At 53.5% G+C, this 16,038-nt stretch overlaps 2 protein-coding genes across 5 annotated transcripts in view; one reads left to right on the top strand and one right to left on the bottom strand.

The window, feature by feature from the left end:
* VDR (vitamin D receptor) overlaps positions 1 to 16,038 on the bottom strand; it is a 54,678-nt gene that overhangs the window by 29,161 nt on the left and 9,479 nt on the right. The window contains exons 2-4 of one of the 4 annotated variants that reach the window (XM_082422610.1): positions 4,996 to 5,077; positions 4,737 to 4,861; positions 1,925 to 2,072 (exon numbers count right to left, since the gene is read on the bottom strand). In XM_082422610.1, coding sequence (XP_082278736.1) covers positions 1,925 to 2,072; positions 4,737 to 4,773 — 185 coding nt within the window. In that variant the 5' untranslated portion in view covers positions 4,774 to 4,861; positions 4,996 to 5,077. Of the gene's footprint in view, positions 1 to 1,924; positions 2,073 to 4,134; positions 4,681 to 4,736; positions 4,862 to 4,995; positions 5,078 to 16,038 lie in introns of those variants that run through there. The other 3 variants (XM_082422611.1, XM_082422609.1, XM_082422612.1) reach the window with 3 other exon arrangements.
* Positions 5,522 to 16,038, top strand: part of LOC309640506 (uncharacterized protein) — a gene marked incomplete at its 5' end in the record, with an annotated part of 41,765 nt that continues 31,248 nt past the window's right edge. Inside the window, 3 exons of the mRNA XM_082419255.1 lie at positions 5,522 to 5,557; positions 6,138 to 6,191; positions 6,402 to 6,411. Of these exons, the coding sequence (XP_082275381.1) occupies positions 5,522 to 5,557; positions 6,138 to 6,191; positions 6,402 to 6,411 (100 nt within the window). The remainder of the gene's footprint in view (positions 5,558 to 6,137; positions 6,192 to 6,401; positions 6,412 to 16,038) is intronic.

Here is a 16,038-nt window from a genome sequence, read left to right as displayed (position 1 = left end):
CCACACTGTTGGTCCGTGGTGCCCTGGATGTGCAAACCTGCCGTCCCTGCCCATTTGGCATCTCCTGTCCTCCCTCCACCCAGATGCCTAATGGGTCTGTCCCAAGGATTCACCGCCTAGTGGTGTGTCTGAGGGCAGCAAGTCCAGGTGCACAGGGGTCGGAGCTACTCTAGTGAGGAACTCCCACATGTCATAATCCAATAAGCAGCCACCTAAGAGTCCCATCTCTCAGAGCAGAACCCCAGTGGGTGGTGACCTGGAAAGAGAGGGGATTTGGGGTGGGGTCCATGAATCAACCAAACAGCCCTGAGAGCAGTTGGAGACGTTTGGGTCACAGATTGACGAGATATGACCTTTGTCTAGGTCTCCATGTTCCCAGCTCCTAGTCCGATGCTCGGATTGTAGATGCTCATTAAAATCAGGGAGGCAGTGTGTGAAAGGGTCGGGTATTTATACACCCATGTGGTTAGTTGGGGTAACTGAAACATAGAGAAGTCAAGAGATTCGAGCAAAGACAGAATTAATTAGCAGCACGGTAGCACTATAGCCCACACGTTTCTGCCTGGTTTTAAGATGCGAAGCAGGCCCTGATGCGAGCACCCAGACTCCTCCTCCATTTCCACTCTGAAGGCAGCTCCCCCACCCCCAGGCCCTGGCAGCAAAGGGTCCAGGCGGCACCTGGGACACGAGGCCTGGGCTCGGGAAGGCCCACCCTGCAGAAAGCACGGGCTTCAGGCCAGAGGAGCAAGAGACGTGGCAACAGGACCTGGAACCAGCGACGCTGCCGGTCTGGTTCCCGAGCTGGGGAGCAGCCTGCTGGGAAGCTGAGTAGGTAACCCGTGCCAGGCCGCACAGGCAGTTAGCACCCACAGAAACCCTGCCCGCGGCCCAGCGGTTGCTCGAGGCAGTGAAACTGCAGGCCTGCCAGCTCCCGAGACAGAGGGCAGGTGAGTCGGGAGCCTGTATATATAGAGCCCAGGGGTCCCCGAGCTGGAGGGAAGCACCCCAGACATCCTGAGGCCTCTGATGCACTCTGCCCTCGATGCCCGTTCAGGGAAACAGGAGTCCTTGTTCTGGACTTGACTGACTCTTTCCTCTCTTTGCGGGCTAAAGCCTTGCCCTTAGTTTTACTCACCTCCAACAAGACTTCTCCCTCTCTCTCTCTCTCTCTCCAAAATATGCCAATTGCTAATTTCTCATGGTTCACAATCCCATCCTGCAATTCATCACTTCCCTACGCTCCCTCCCTGGTTCTGGATGGGAACAGCCTTTGTCTAGCCTTTCTAGTACTTTCCCATACCGTTGGCGCTGGTAGTGCTGGGCTCGCATGAGAAGAGAGGAAGCTGCTCATAGAGGAACTGGCCCTGACCAAACAGGAACGCCTGCGCTTCCTGGGCATTCTGAGGTTGGCTTTCCAACCCGGGACAAGCGAGCCGTGGATGCAGATCTGGGCACAGATCAACTATGAGGTCCAACCAGGGATGCGGTTTCCCTTGTTCCAGGGAATGGTTTGATTTGGATGGGGCGGGGGCGGGGGGAGAGGGCAAGCTCTGAGGCCAAGTTCTTGGGCCTCCCCGAGGCCATGCCGGTCTCTTGGATTAGGAAGCTGTGATCATCAACTGGTAGGAGGTTTGCTCCGGGAGGACAGACACGTGGGTCGGTGCAGGGGGCTGCAGGTCAAGGGGTAATGGAAGGATGGGGACCTACATGCCACCTCAGGAAAGCAGTTTCTGAGGGGGTCAGAGAACGAGCTGGAGCTGAGGGCAGAGGAGGAAGAAGATAGCCTCGAGACCCTATCGCCCCCCGGGGGCTGTGAGAGCTGGCGTGTGCCCGGGCCTGGTAGGGAAGGAGACACGGAAAACGCAGGGTCTCTTCCTGGGAAACCCCGTTCCTCTCCTCCCCCTCGCCCCTGGGGAGGACTTACCTGAAGAAGCCTTTGCAGCCTTCGCAGGTCATAGCGTTGAAATGGAAGCCGGTGGCTCGGTCTCCACACACACCGCAGATCCGGGGCATATGCCGGTCCAAGTCGCCGGGGTCAGGTAAGGAAGCGCCAGCTGCCATCGCCTCCATCCCTGCGAGGACAGCAGGCAGGGGTGAGACAGTGCCAGGGCCGGCTGGCGGCCCTTCCGCCAGCAGCTCAGCAAAGCTGGGCAGCTCCCCGGGGCCCAGGCCGATGCAGGATTCTTTGGTGCCCTCCCTTCGTGGCTCTCGGTCCCCAGCTCACCCTCCTGACACTCTGCTGGCCACAACCAGAAGGAGGGCTCCTAACCCAGTTCGGAGCAAATCTGTACGGGGGGGTGGGGGGAGCGCTGCAGTGATGCTCACGGCGTGGCCTGGAACCGAGGTGCCAGGGAACAGAGGCTGCGCCTGCTGCCTACGGGCTGGGCTACTTTGCGTGAGATGTTCAGCCTCTCTGCACCCCACTGTCCTCATCTGAAGAATGTGTTTTTCTTCACCGGGTGTGAGGAAGGATTATGCGAATGAACATACGCCCACCCCTGGCCTCAGCTCCACCTCAGCAGCGGACCTGCCGCAGGTCAGAGGCCTCTCTTGCCTGGTGTCCCCTCCAGGAGGGACGAGGGTCCTCCAACAGCCTCCAACGCAGAGGGAAACCCTCGGCCCCTCTTTCCTTCAGGGCGAGGGGAAGAGGATGGATTACATGCCCAAATCAGACCCTGTCGTGCCAGCTCCTCGCCGCCCTCCTGCTCAGGATGGACAGGATTTGTGCCCCTGCGGTCCTGGTACCAAATTCATCAGTCTTTTTCTCTTTTTTTTCAATATAAATTCAACACATCGTTCTGAACGTCCTTCTGAGTAATGTGAGTCATATACAGTGAACTAATTTTGTTTTCAGAGATGGCTTTTATAAATAGGCATTATCTAGAGATGGAGTTCGCACTTGAAGGAAAGGGGGGAAAGAGATAGAGGGAACAAAATATATAGCTTTGGGAGATCCTTCTCAGGAAGCTGCTGACAGGTCTTCCCGTGGGCAAACTGGGGCCTTGGCTTCACCTGCTGCCTCTGCTCCCCACTGCTGGCAGCTCAGAGCTGCTTCTGGGGTCCCTCCTGCCTCCCTGAAACGGTTTCAGACCCTGCTGCCTCCCAGTTCTATCTGAGTCCTCACGTGGGCTGCTACAGGTTTAAGTGCCTTGGCTCCAGGGCAGGAGGGTCCCTCAGGACAGAAGAAGAACAAGAGAGAAAGCCAGTGGTGAGGGGGCAAGCAGCCTACCCCCTCCTACCCTGGTGCCACGTCCTCCCACTGAGGTGAGAGAGGTAACTTCCGGGGGCCCTTGGGAAGCTCCAAGCTTCTTTCTTTCCAATGGCTAGGCTCTCAATCTGAGCTGAGGTTTGACACATCAATGCCTGGTAGGGTCTTATTTCAGTCCATCTTCATCTCACCGCAATGAGGCAAGTACTATTATTATCACTTGTTATACAAATGAGGCCCAGAGAAGCCCAAACATTGAGGTTTTCTAGCAACTATAATTACGAAGTGCACAAAACAAATACTTAATTTTACAAAAAGAAAAATCTCACCAAGAGCTTCAAGCCAAACAAAGGAAGCTGGACAGATAAGGACAGGTATTGGCAGTCCTGCAGGGGCAGAGGGGCCCTGATCACAGGCGGATGTATTGGATCCCCTAACTTTCTCTTTCAGCTCTTCTTTTCCTGGGAACTTTAAAGTAATAATAGTGACCCTGTTGCCCATCCCTATCACAGCTAGGTTGATACTTGTTAAACAATAATGTTTATATGTATACACATGCAGAGACAGAGAGAGAAACACTTAAAAAAAAAAAGGAACAAAGGAATGATTAACAGAAACTTTTGAGGGAGTAAGATTGGAGAGGGCATGCAGAGGCATTATGCAGCAGCCGTATTCCATTTCTCTGAGTGGTAGGTATACAGTGTCTTATTATTCTTATTACTACTACTAAAACACTATTTTCCGTTTTATATGCTCATCTGTATACATAAAACACTTCATAACTGTAAAACAACTAAAAATAAAAGAGAGTGCCTTTGGGGTTGTCAACACTGTCCTTATAGCCCATATTAAGTCCAGGCTGACTCCAGGCTCCTGGAGTGTCACCCACATCCCAGAAGTGGGCAGGGATCCCAGAGGCCCAATACCATTGTGGGGCAAGAAGAGAAACTGTCTAGGATGCTTGTGGCTTGACCCCAGGTCAGCTGAGATGATGCAATTCCCAGTCATCGTGATGTTGCTACAGAGTCTGTGTCATCCAGCGACCAAACATCCGGTGGATTTGGTGGAAAAAAGAGAAATTAAATGTGAGGGTGGAGGGAAATCAGTCAGATCAGTCCAACAAGTATTCAGCATCATCTGGGCCCACTGGAGATGTGATGATGCAAGGGAATTGAAAAAACACGACACCACAGCCCGGCAGCTGTGCCTTCCTGCAACAGAGTGATGGCAGGAAGGCTCCTGGCCCGGGGGTGGGACCCCAGGCACTGGGTTAGGCCTGACAGAAGGCTGGACCCGGCAGCCAGAGGCCCAGAGTGAACAGGACAATTTCCGGTGAGCTGAGCGACAACTCAGCCCTGCTTGGGGTTATGCGCTGCTACCGAGAAGCCAGGGCCCAGGACCAGAGTCCAGAGGTGGAGAAGAGTCCCAGGCACATATGGCCTGAGAGCTGGCAGTGCCAAGAGTGACAGGCAGAGACCGTGGAGGGCAGGAAAGAAAAAGGAGTTGGGAGCTGGATAGGAAACCTCACCATGCTGGATGGCCCCCTGGGGCCCTGGCCTGGGCATCTGCAAGCCCGTCCCTCTGAGGCCTCACCCCGATCAGCCTGGCTCCAGGTCTCGGCCGCGGGCTGCTGAGGACTCTGCTGACACAGGACTGGACCGACCCACGTTTGCCAAGGGCAAGGGAGTATCTCCTCTTCCCCCTGCCCACCGCCTTCCCATGCCCGCCTCCCCTCGCCCCCGGATAACAGAAAGCCAGGAGGTTGTGGCTGAGGAGGAAACACCCACCTGAAGGAGCAGGAGGGAAGGGAAGTCGAGCGCAGAGGTGCCCTTCTGTGAGGGCTCGCAGACGCTTCCAACCAAAAGCACTCTGAAATGAAAAGGGGGAAGCGCTTTACAGCTCAGCGCTGACCTCACCGCTAGAGAGCTCGTCAAGCCGGATGAGAGGCTCTTTCCAGGGGCTTTAGTCCCCAGATCAGGGACTGAAAACTTGACGGACGTGATCTGTTGGGGGCAGACATGTGGCGTCATCACTGGCAGGACTGAAGGGGCAGAAGCCCAGCCGGCAGCCGGGAACAGCCCTCGCTGGAGGCCGGGGCAGCAAGAGCGGCGGGAAGGGGTGGGAGGTGGCCGCCAGCACGTGGGCAAATGGAAGGAGCTGCAGAGAGTGTTGGGAGGGAGGAAGGGCTTCTTCCAAGGGCGCTCGACTGCTCCCATGGCCCCATCCCCAGGTTTTAGGGATGTTCGGAGAAGCAGAGCCAGATGAGGGGCCTGGCAGGCTGCTGAGGGCAGGAAGGAGACCGGTGCCCAGACGATGGCAGAGGCCACCCGGGAGCTGGGAATGGTGCAGGTTAGCCCTGGCCTCTTGGGATAGCTTCAAAGACAGGTGTGTGGGATCTGCTGTCTGTGGAGACTGGGTGTAGGCGGAGCAGGTGCTGCAGGGGTTAAATACAGCAACGCACTGCTTTCAAACAGGATGTTTTCTGCCACTTTTAGCTCTTCCCCAGACATGCTCAACACCTCCGGCCTCGGCAAAGGCTGAAGGTGGGCTGACTCCAGTGTCCAGACTCTGGGTCTTAGTGGCGTGATGGGTCACCAAGGTGGGGCTGGTGGAATTTCACCCTTCCCACTTCCACCCACACTCAGTGCTACTTGCCCACCCAGACAGACAAACACACACACACTTCCTCCCTTCGCTGACGCCAATAGGAAGTGGCTGGGGAGATAATAGATATGCAGGTGCCTGACCACGAACCCTGGCAAAGGCCTTTCAGGCAAACCCCATATGGGGGAGGTTCAGACCCCCAGCTTTTGTTTCACTGCCTCCTAGTGGCCCGACTAGCCAGAGAAGGGGAGAGCCCAAGGGACATCCAAGACCTGGGCCCAGTCCTAAGACTGCCAGCCCACTGACCGGTCTACCACCCCCTCAGGCACTGCCCACCCCCAAGGAACAAGTGAGGAAAGTGTCAGTGGACCCTACTGAGGTAACGTGAACATGGCTGGCCCACTCCCAAGGACCGTGGCTGGAGGAGGGGTACCTGCAGGGTACAGACATGTGGCCACTTCCTCCAAGCCAGGCTCTCCTCTGCTCCCTCTGCTTGTATTGCCCAAGGCCCCCCAGCCAACCGGGCTCTTCTGGCTGGATTCTACCCCATGGCCTTAGCAATTTCCCAGACTCCCTGCTTGCTCCTCAGGAAGGCTGCGGTAAGGACCAAGTGGGTACAGAAAGGACCACTGCTTTCCTGCTCTCAGCCCCTAAGATATTTAGAGGTCAGACCTGAGATCCAGGTAGCCTACCGTCCCTGAGCTTAAAGAGAAAGTGTTTGAGTATCTACTATGTGCCACCCGGGATCTCATGTAACCTCCAAACCGTCCTGTGAGATGAGAAGCAATCTCATTTTACAGATGGCAAAACCAAACTCCAGGTAGGGCACTTTGAGAGACTTGCCCAGGGTCCCACGGCCAGGCCAGTGGGGGTGCCAGGGACCAAACGAGGACAGGCTGGCTGCCTGCAATGGCCAAGGGCTGCCCTTGCCTCCTGCCAACTCAACCCATCCCTGCGATAATCACCAGCACAGGCGCTAATACTCACGCTGGGCCCTGCTTCAAGTTCCTCCTGTACCCTCACTCATTTAATCCTCACAACAACCTTGCAGGCGGGTACTGTTATTACCACTATTTTAGGCATGGGGAAACTGAGGCACAGAAATGATTGCCTTTGGAGCCCAGATCTGAACCGAGGCAGCTGAGCCCTGAGTCTCTACTCTACTTTTCCTAAGGGAGATAACTCAGTCATTTCCTCACCCTGTGCCCTGGACACCCTTCACTTCCACTAAGTCAGGGAGGAGCAGACAGGGCAATCCCCAGGTCATGACAGAAGAACGTCGTGGCACTTTTCCTTCCAAGGCTCCCAAATCAGCCAGGATCTCTCTTCTGCCAGCCAACCCCTCTTACCTGGGAAAACCCCATTCAAAAGATGGGCCTCTCCTCCCCACGCAACTTTGCACTATTGGGTGGTCCTTTTAGGAAAGATTGTCCTAGATTTAGCCTGTAGGTCCAAGTGCATGGAAAGTGGGGCAAAGACACAGGGCGAAAAAAAAACAAGTGGAAAAAGCCCCAGCTTAATACCACCCCCTTTGCCACGTCATACACCCCCCACCCCCAATTCATGTTCTGAGTATAAGAGCATCCCACTGCCTTTGCTGGGGCTGTCCCCAGAGCCACCCCCTCCTGCCCTGCTTTAGAAATACCCAAACCCTTAGTATTGAGCCTTGGAGAAGCAAAGGGGTAGTAGCTCAGCTCTGCAGAAAGCCCCTGGCTTCCATTCCTCCAAGGTCAGCATCCCACATCAAAACCCCTCCCTGAGCCTGACCCCAGGCCTGACCTTGCTTTAGCAAGAAATGAAGAGATAATGTGTTTCCTTCCAGTCATCGATGCCACAACCACTGCCTCTCCCACACGTCTGCCCGTCAGCTCACACAACAGACACCCCATCTTCCAGTGGCTTCTGCTGAATGGGCATCCCCGGGCAGAGTCTCACCTAGGACAGTCTTGTAGGGTGGGAACCGCAGGGTGTCCTGGGGAGACCCCTGGCAAGACAAGGATCGAAGTGTGCTACAGGGCTCGGTTTAACTCTGCTGCATTCACTAGACCCTCTTCGGAGTCCTGAGGGCAGTAAAGCTGTGACTCTAGGAGGACCAAGCGGCAGACAGAGGTCTGACTTCTAAGGTCTTTTCTAGCTCTGAAAGTATGCAACTCCAAGGCTGAATTCCCATCATGATGAGGCCTTAAGACCATTCAGGAAGTGAAATTCCTTCACTGAGCGCTCTCCCCAACCCTCCCAGTAACAGGTGAGGCCCACTCACCCTCAGATGCTAAGGGGCAGGAGGGGCGGGAGTGATGTGGCCCCTTTGGGTCCTGTGGGGACTGGGAGCCCAGGAGAGGGGCCTCCCTCAGCAGGGTTGGGATGGGACTGATCAAAACGGGCTTTCTAATTGTTGACATTAGCTCAAAGCTCCCTCTCCTTCTAGAAAGAAATGCAAAGCTAAGTGATTTCCCAGCAGAGGGGGAGAAAATTCCCCTTCTTCCTAAAATTGGCGCACACGGAATCAACCACACGCTGGGCTCTCTCTGGAGCGGATGGGCCTGTGCACACTCCAGCCACAAGTGCACATGTGCTTATGCGTGCACGCCCTTTTCTTGTTGTTTTCATTTCATCATCCTTGCAACTCTGCCCATAGAGTGCTGAACGCTGTATGACCTACCCAACTTCTTACTTGCTGTCTCTTTATTCTAGTATAACTTAGGCACAGCAGTATCATGGCCAGTTGAGGTAATGCCTTTTCTTCCTTCTTCACCATCCCCAACATAAGCCCACATTCTTTCTCCAGAAAAGTCTCAGCATTACTTCCCAGAAGAAGCTGAGGGGGGATAGAGTGGAAATGAGGGCAAGGAAAGAGGAAAGTGTACTGTGGAGTTAGAACTTGGCCCAATTCTTTCTTCCCCCACTGTCTCCCCAGTTCCTCGACACACACACACACACACACACACACACACACACACACACACACATTTGAAACGTGGCTGAGAACATTCGGAAATTATTTTCCAAAGACTACAATTTCCAAAGTAAAACCCAGTGGATACCAGCCATCTCAGAATATCTCAAGATTGGAAGGAATCTCAACACCACCTACTCCAACCATCTTAAATCGCTTCTATAATGTTCTAGCCAGTTTTCTAGCCTGGACTTAAATATCTTTCCTGTTGGAGAACTATCTATCTCCCACAGTAATCCATACTCTTTGGATGGCTCTATGCTTAGAAAGTTCTTCATTATGCACAAATGAAATAGCCCCTACAGTTTTCAACCACTGGTCCTAGACCAGCTCTCCACAGCCATCTAAGATGAATCTACTAGGCCATTCCCACAGTGTTTCTAGAGGAGGGGTTGGTAGGGCCACCATGTGGTACTACCACACACATTAGAAAAAGAAGTACACTCCTCATCTGCTGGGAAATTGTCATGAAAAGATAGAAAAAAATCTACGAAGTTTATCATGCAAGTGAGGGTTCAGGGGAGAAGCACAGGAAGCTAGCCTGGCTACAGTTAATTTTGATTTAGACCTCATAAACGTCCCAGGTACAATCATGATTCCCACAAGGGCAGTGAATAAGGTGGTGAGTGCAGATAGCATCTGCCTCCTTGGCTTCACCTGGAGAGAAGTTTCCAGCCCACGAAAAGGGCACTGTGGAAGAGTGTGAGTAGCTGCATAAGTTCTGCCAAGCCAGCCTGCTGCCTCTGTCTTAGGCTCAGTCGTTTCCAGGGGAGGCTGGCCCCCAGCACTGCAGCTCTAAGAACACGCCTGAGGTGGACCAAACTGTTCAACGACTGACTGAAGGATGGGAAATTAAGTGGCTGATGATCCAGCAGTTTCAGGAATAACTTTACCCCTGAAGGCGCTTCTGAATTAACTTTTTGGGGAATATACCTCGCCTTTGAGAACCTGGTAAAGGTCATGAACTGACACCCCATACAGTGTCACGGGTTAGCAGGTCACTCCAGAGAAGCCATGCTACAGACTCCCACTCTACTGGCCATTCATCAAGGCTCTTTCTTAGCAGATGGTCCTGTCACTCTTGGGAGCACTGGTAGCTTCTTGGAGCTGAGCAGAACCCAGAGGCAGGAACCCACGAAGCTCTAGGCGGTGGGACAGGAGATACGTAGCTTACTTAGATATATTTCCACTTCTTATCAACAACAATTATTCCTGCAAGCTGCCTTTTTCCAGTGGAAACTCAGCCCTCAGCTTTGTCAACAAGATTTCTGAGTTGATTACTGTTCTCCAGGTAACAGGCAGGCCATGCCCTGTCCCTGCCGGAAAGCGTGGGCAGCGACAGTGGCCGGTGAAGCATAGGGAACCAGCCCATTCATAGCTGCAGCTCGATCTCTCTCGTTTTACAGCAGAAGAAACTGAGGCCACCAGAGGCGAAGCGAGTTGTCAAAGGCCACACAAGGAGGGAGGATGCCTCTCCAACCCCACCCTGGCCAGGTCCCAAGACCTCTCATCACCAGCCCGAGCAGTTTCCCAGGGGAACAGAGTGAGGTGGGAGAGAAACAGGCCACGGAAGGGGGCATGAATTTCATTCTTCAGAGGAGGGGAGTTGTGGAGAGGCCACGAGGAGGCCCTGAGGCAGACTGCAGTGAGACCACCCACCACTGACTCCGTCCTTACAAGCAATACAGAAAAACAAAGTGGTGGGTGAGGGGTACCCACTCGCTCCTGCCTGACCAACTCAGCTCCCACATCCGGCTTCTCTGGCCTGAAGAAATGGATGAGGACTCAAGACAGTCAGGGACTATTTTAGAGGGAGGCAGGACACACCTGGCCTGGGTGTATCTCGCTCCTCTGGGTGGCTTTCCTGGGATACCAGGGTGGGAGTGCTTCCCTGGGGCATCTGCCACAGGTGGAAGTTGATGGGACAAGGAGGCTCTTTGTCCAGTGACTTGGAGACCAAGGAGTAGAAACTGAGGCAGCCCAAAGGGAGAGCACCAAGAATACAGGGAGAGCAGATCTAGCCCTCCTCTGGGGACACCTGAACCCCTGGGATTGCTGGTGCAACTGATGGCTAAATGGGATTTTCCTTGATCTTCTAAAAAAAAAAAAAATGGCCCCAGGACAACAGGAGAGAGCTGCTTCTTTCTCCCAAGTGATTCCCAAGGCCAGTTTTTAGTGCCCCATGACCCTCTACCCAGCTTAAGCATCTTTCTGACTGCTGGTCCCCAGCCCAAGTTCATGTAGGCCCAAGTTCACCCCTGCTGGGGCAAACAGTTTTTAGGTCCACCCCTTCCAGCCCACCACCCTGGCCAGCCTTCTCTTCCTCATTTTCCTTCTGGGATCAATGCAATCTCTGAATCCCTCAGACTCTTCCTGGACTGTGGGAAAGGTAGTACCTAAGTCCCAGGTCCTGCCAGCTCCAAGCGGGGTATTCGGGATCCTTGGCATCAGGTCCCTTGCTCACCTTCACAATCACCTTGGTCAGCCTGACACCCTTGGCTACCTGACTACTGTCCAGCTTCCCCCAGAACCTGTCCCTGTGTCCTCATCTACAAATAGGGACATGATAGTGCCCAGGTCACAGGCGGTCACGGGGACCAAGATCTCTGCGCAGCACTCAGCACAGGGCCCGGCACACTGGAGCTCTATATGTTTGCTCTCATTATTAGAGCGCTGACTGTTGTTAGTACAATTGCGGAGAGTTCAGGGCCCAGAGAGGTGCCGTGGAGGCCAGGAAGCCTGTTCTCCATCCCAGAGGCTCCAGCCCAAACAAACATTGCCCAGAGAGCCACATATCTGCTGAACTGGGAAAAAACGGACTACCCCACCCATTGGCTGTGACTCCTAAAAATCTGGCTGCTCGGCGTGGGGAGAATGGATTGTTCTAACCTCTCCCTGACAAGCAGAGAAGCTGAGCTACACATCTGGACTTTTCCTCCACAAGGAAGACGAGGCCGTGTCCCCCAAGGTGCCACCGATTGCTCACTGCTTCTGCTCATAGCGCGTCCTTTCCCTCTCTCACCCCGTGAGTCTCTTTCCTACCTCCTCCGGCATCCAGGGCTTATCGGGCATCTGTTCTCCCCTTAGTGGGACCCTGCTCAGCAGCCCGGGGGCGCCCCCTGTCGGTTATCAGGGCAGCGGCACTTCCTCGCCCCACTCACGGCCACCACAGCAGGCAGCGGAAGGCAGAGTGATGGGAAAGGCTGGCAGAGGCCAGGGGGCCGGAGCCGGGGGCGGGGCAGTAAGGGCTGCAGCCACCCTGGCAGCGAGGTGGCCCTGTCGTGGCCCCTAACCTAAAAAGTGGGCTGGCTCTGGCTCAGTGGGCTGCCGCCGGCTCTTGGCAGCCCTGGAAAGCCATTCGCTTAACCTCGGATAGATTCTGAGGCCTGTGTCAGAATCCATGAGGGATCCCAGGGTCCTCTGAGATGGGTGGGGCTGGGGTAACTCTCTACCAGACAGCTCCAGTCCCATAAGGGGCTGATTTACCCAAAGGCATCCTGTCTCTCTTCTGCATTATTAGTGAAGAGGTGAACACTTCTCAAGTATTCATGAGGCTTCTCAGGAAAAGGCCAAGTGGGGAGGTTCCCATTTACTTTAGAGGGTAGCAGCAGACACCCCCAAGCTGCTCCTCAGTTCCTGTGTAGAATGATTTCCCCAATAGGGCTTTTCCAGAGCTTCTGTTTGGTCAGAATTCCAGCCATCCTGCTGTGCTGCGTAGATTTCTTCTTGGGGACCATACTGGAGGGCCAAGGAGGCCACAGTGTTTCTTCTTGGCCTCACACTGTGCTGGGTATTGGTTCTGGCCTCTGATGCCTTATCTATGATGGTGACCCCTGCCTGGTTTTAAGCACTGACTATGTGGCATGCTGTATACTAGGACTCAGAGACACCATGGTGAGCTGCCCAGAGACCCGGCCCTCATGAAGCTTACAGTCTACTGAGGGAGACAAACAGGAATCTCCAACTCAGATCCGCACTGCAATACAGGTAGGCACAGGTGTGATGGGAGCACGTGGGAGAGCACCTGGCCTGGTCTTGGAGAGGGAGAGAGGCTCTTTAGAGGACGTCACTTCTCTGCCTCTCAACTGAGACAGAAAAGACCATTGTTTAACATGGCAGTGGTGAGAAGGGTAAAGAGGGGTCCGGGCAGGTGATACCATGTGAGCAAAGGCTATGGAAAGAGGAGCAAAGGCAAAAGGGAAAGAGCATTTTGGAGGCGGAGAAACTAGCTCCATATGGCTGGAGAGAGAGAGGGGACATAAGAAAGAAATAAACCAACTGACCACACTCATTTCAGTCGGAAGTAAATTCCATTCTTTCCTCTACCGAGTGTACTTCTTCTCGTAAACACACTGAGTCTTGAATACCAGGAATTTTAAATTACTGCAATGATATTTTGCAACCAAAGACTTTCAGACTCCATTCAGCTTCCCATTCCAACCGGAATTGACCTTGAGCTTTGTGAAGGAAGTAAAAATGGGCCTCCTTCCCGACTGCTCAAGGAGAAAGGGCCCCCCAGGTCAGAAAGGCAGTGGGCCTCTTCTACCACCCTGGTGCACACCCCTTGTTCTCCTTTGAGGTGGGGGGGATGCTTTACCCTGGGATTATTCCATCAGTAACAGAGCTGGAATGGAGAGGTAGAGGAGAGAATTCTGGAAAATCCTGCGCAGCTAAATAGGAAAACATACTTTTTGTGAGAGAAAACCCAAAGAAAGAACAAAAGGTTCAACAAGGGCAGATGGGAGTTGTGAACAATTCAGTGGCACATCACCAGTCAATCCTTATTTGACGCATCAATCTGTCCAGGGTGGCCAGATGCGGTTGCCGGGGACAGAGAGAGCTGCCTTACCACAGAACCCACCGGTCCCCACATTTGCGTCCACCAGCGCGCTTGGCTCACTCCTCTCTCTCAGTCAACCAGGTCACTTCCCTGTTGCCAGGAATCCCTCTAAGGGCACCAGCCACACACACACGATGGTCACAAACAACTTGCGCCATGGACACGTGTGGGAAGTCCCCTGCATGCGTGGGCACACGCCAGCCCCTACCCTGGGTCCAGATGTCCACGTTCACTGCTGACCGATGACATGACACAAGCACAGCCTTCCCCTTAGAGCTATCATTGAAGATAACTCTCTTGTTTCAATGTTTCAGGCCAAACTGCTGGAGGATTCTTCCCTGGGGCCACAAAGTGGTAGGAAATAGTGGCCTTTGTCCTAACCCATGAACCCTCTCCAAACTAAAACCCCCTCCCCCAACCCTACCCATTGGCTATCTTCCTCTTCCTTGTTTTTCTTTGGTACCCAGGGGCAAAGATGGAACAGATTCGCTACACAGAGTGGCGTTCAATGCTGCCTCAGGGTACAGGAGAAGCTGAGCCCAGTTCTCCAACAATCCTGTCATGGGATTGCTGTATCCGCTGAGATTTAAAAAAAAGCATGTTATAAAATTGCTGTACTCCATACCAATGCCAATGTTAGTTACTAGTTTACAATTATTTTCCCAGGTGTTTAAGAGGGGGAGGAGGCCTGTACTCCAGAGCAACAACTTCTTTCCCTCCTTGGCCGTCTGCAGCCCCCTGGCTGCCCACCTGGACCTCCACACCAGGTAACAGAATTTCCACTCCCTTCACTCCACGCTCCTTCGGGCAGAGGCGAACATCCCCAGAGAAGGAATGTGATGGACCAGCTCAGGGCCTGCACTCAATCAAGGAGCTGTGAGTGAACTGCTCTCCAGCTGGCTGGGCAGGCTGCACACTGTCCGCTGGCGTGGCCGCTGGTCAGGCAGCCCGATGAACAGCATTCTGGGGAAGAAGGCCAGTGCTTGTGGCCATCGCAGCCCCTGGGGGAAGAGGAGGTACCCCTCCACCCACCGCTTCCCCTTTGCTCCCCGACTCATCACTTTTCCCAGTACTCCCCCTGTCCTGAAACACACTTCTGCAGCCAGGCTTTTCAGTAGTCCAGGATTGAAGTTTAACAGAGACAAAAATAATTCTCTTGAGTGAGCTATTTTCTGTCCAGCTTGGGGAATAATAGCTCAGGGTGACAGGCAGTCGGGGTGGGCGTGGAGAGGAGGCTGGCCACGGGCCACCCTTTGGTTTAGGGCCTTCCCCGTGCCCCACACCGCACTCACCCTGGAGCGGGAGTTTCAGGGAGGTGGAGACCTCAGTCAGGGGCTCTGGACTACCAGCTGTTCCCCCCAGCCCCCCACCTGGTGAGGAGTGAGGGCGGCAGGTATGGGAAGGCCTGGGGGAGCCAGGGGCTCCCCACACACCAGGTTTCAATCCTCCCTGGCTACGGCTCTCGTATGGAATGGAAGGAAAAGAATTAAACACTGCTACTTGACCAAGCCTCCAAAAGGGGATTCTATACCCATTTGCCTATCTCACAGGAATGTTGTATCAGCTGAGATAAAAAAAAAAGCGTGTTATAAAATTGTTATACTGCATACCAATGTTAGTTATTAGTTTACAATTATTTTCCCAGGTATTTAAGAGGGGGCGGAAGCCTATACTCAGGCATAAAGGGGAAAGCTGTGAGAAAACATTCTGAAGTATAACGTGGAGAGTGATCCCCTCTCTGACAGCATGAGGTCCTCGCAGCCCGGGAGAGCCCACAGTGCAGTGAGGGTTTCAGACCCGGCCTGATAAGCGTCATTCATTGCCTACCGAGCCCAATCCAAAAATGCCACTTTTTTGGGGGTGGGGGGTGGAGGCTAGAGACCCTTTCTTTGACTGTTAGTTTCCTTTTGATTTTTCTATCGAACCTTCCTTCTAATATCTATAGGGAAATATCTGACTGGAAAGACACAGTAGAGGAGGAAGGAGGGAGGAAGGAAGGAGGGAGGGAGAGAGAAAGATAAGGAGGAAAGGGGAGGATTTATTTTTTATCATCAGACTGAAAGATTTCATTATAACTCTCCAGAAAGAAACACTCTGCATTGTAAAGTATTATCGCACGATGGGAGGGGTACCCATGGAGAGGAATCATTCAGGCCTTTAGTAAGGAATTCTATATACACTAGGGCTTTCCTGGTCCCCCTCCAGGTAACAGTCATCTCTTAAAGGAAAGAAACTACCGGAGGACACACAGGAGGCCTGCAGGCTAAACCTGACCATGAATGAGTTCTGTTTGTCACCCCCCCTACCCATCACCACCAGTGATTATACCTTTTTAAATTGGCTGTCAATGTTTCCAAAAAATAGAGAGATTTGACTTTTGGAAAAAACCTGGATGTCCCACTTCCTATTAAAAATATTGTATAAGCTGGCCAC

Source organism: Balaenoptera physalus (assembly GCF_965194825.1).
Source record: "Balaenoptera physalus genome assembly, chromosome: 13".
Classification (NCBI taxonomy): domain Eukaryota; kingdom Metazoa; phylum Chordata; class Mammalia; order Artiodactyla; family Balaenopteridae; genus Balaenoptera; species Balaenoptera physalus.
Note: the sequence above shows the minus strand (reverse complement) of the source record. Positions and strands in the feature narration are given on the sequence as shown.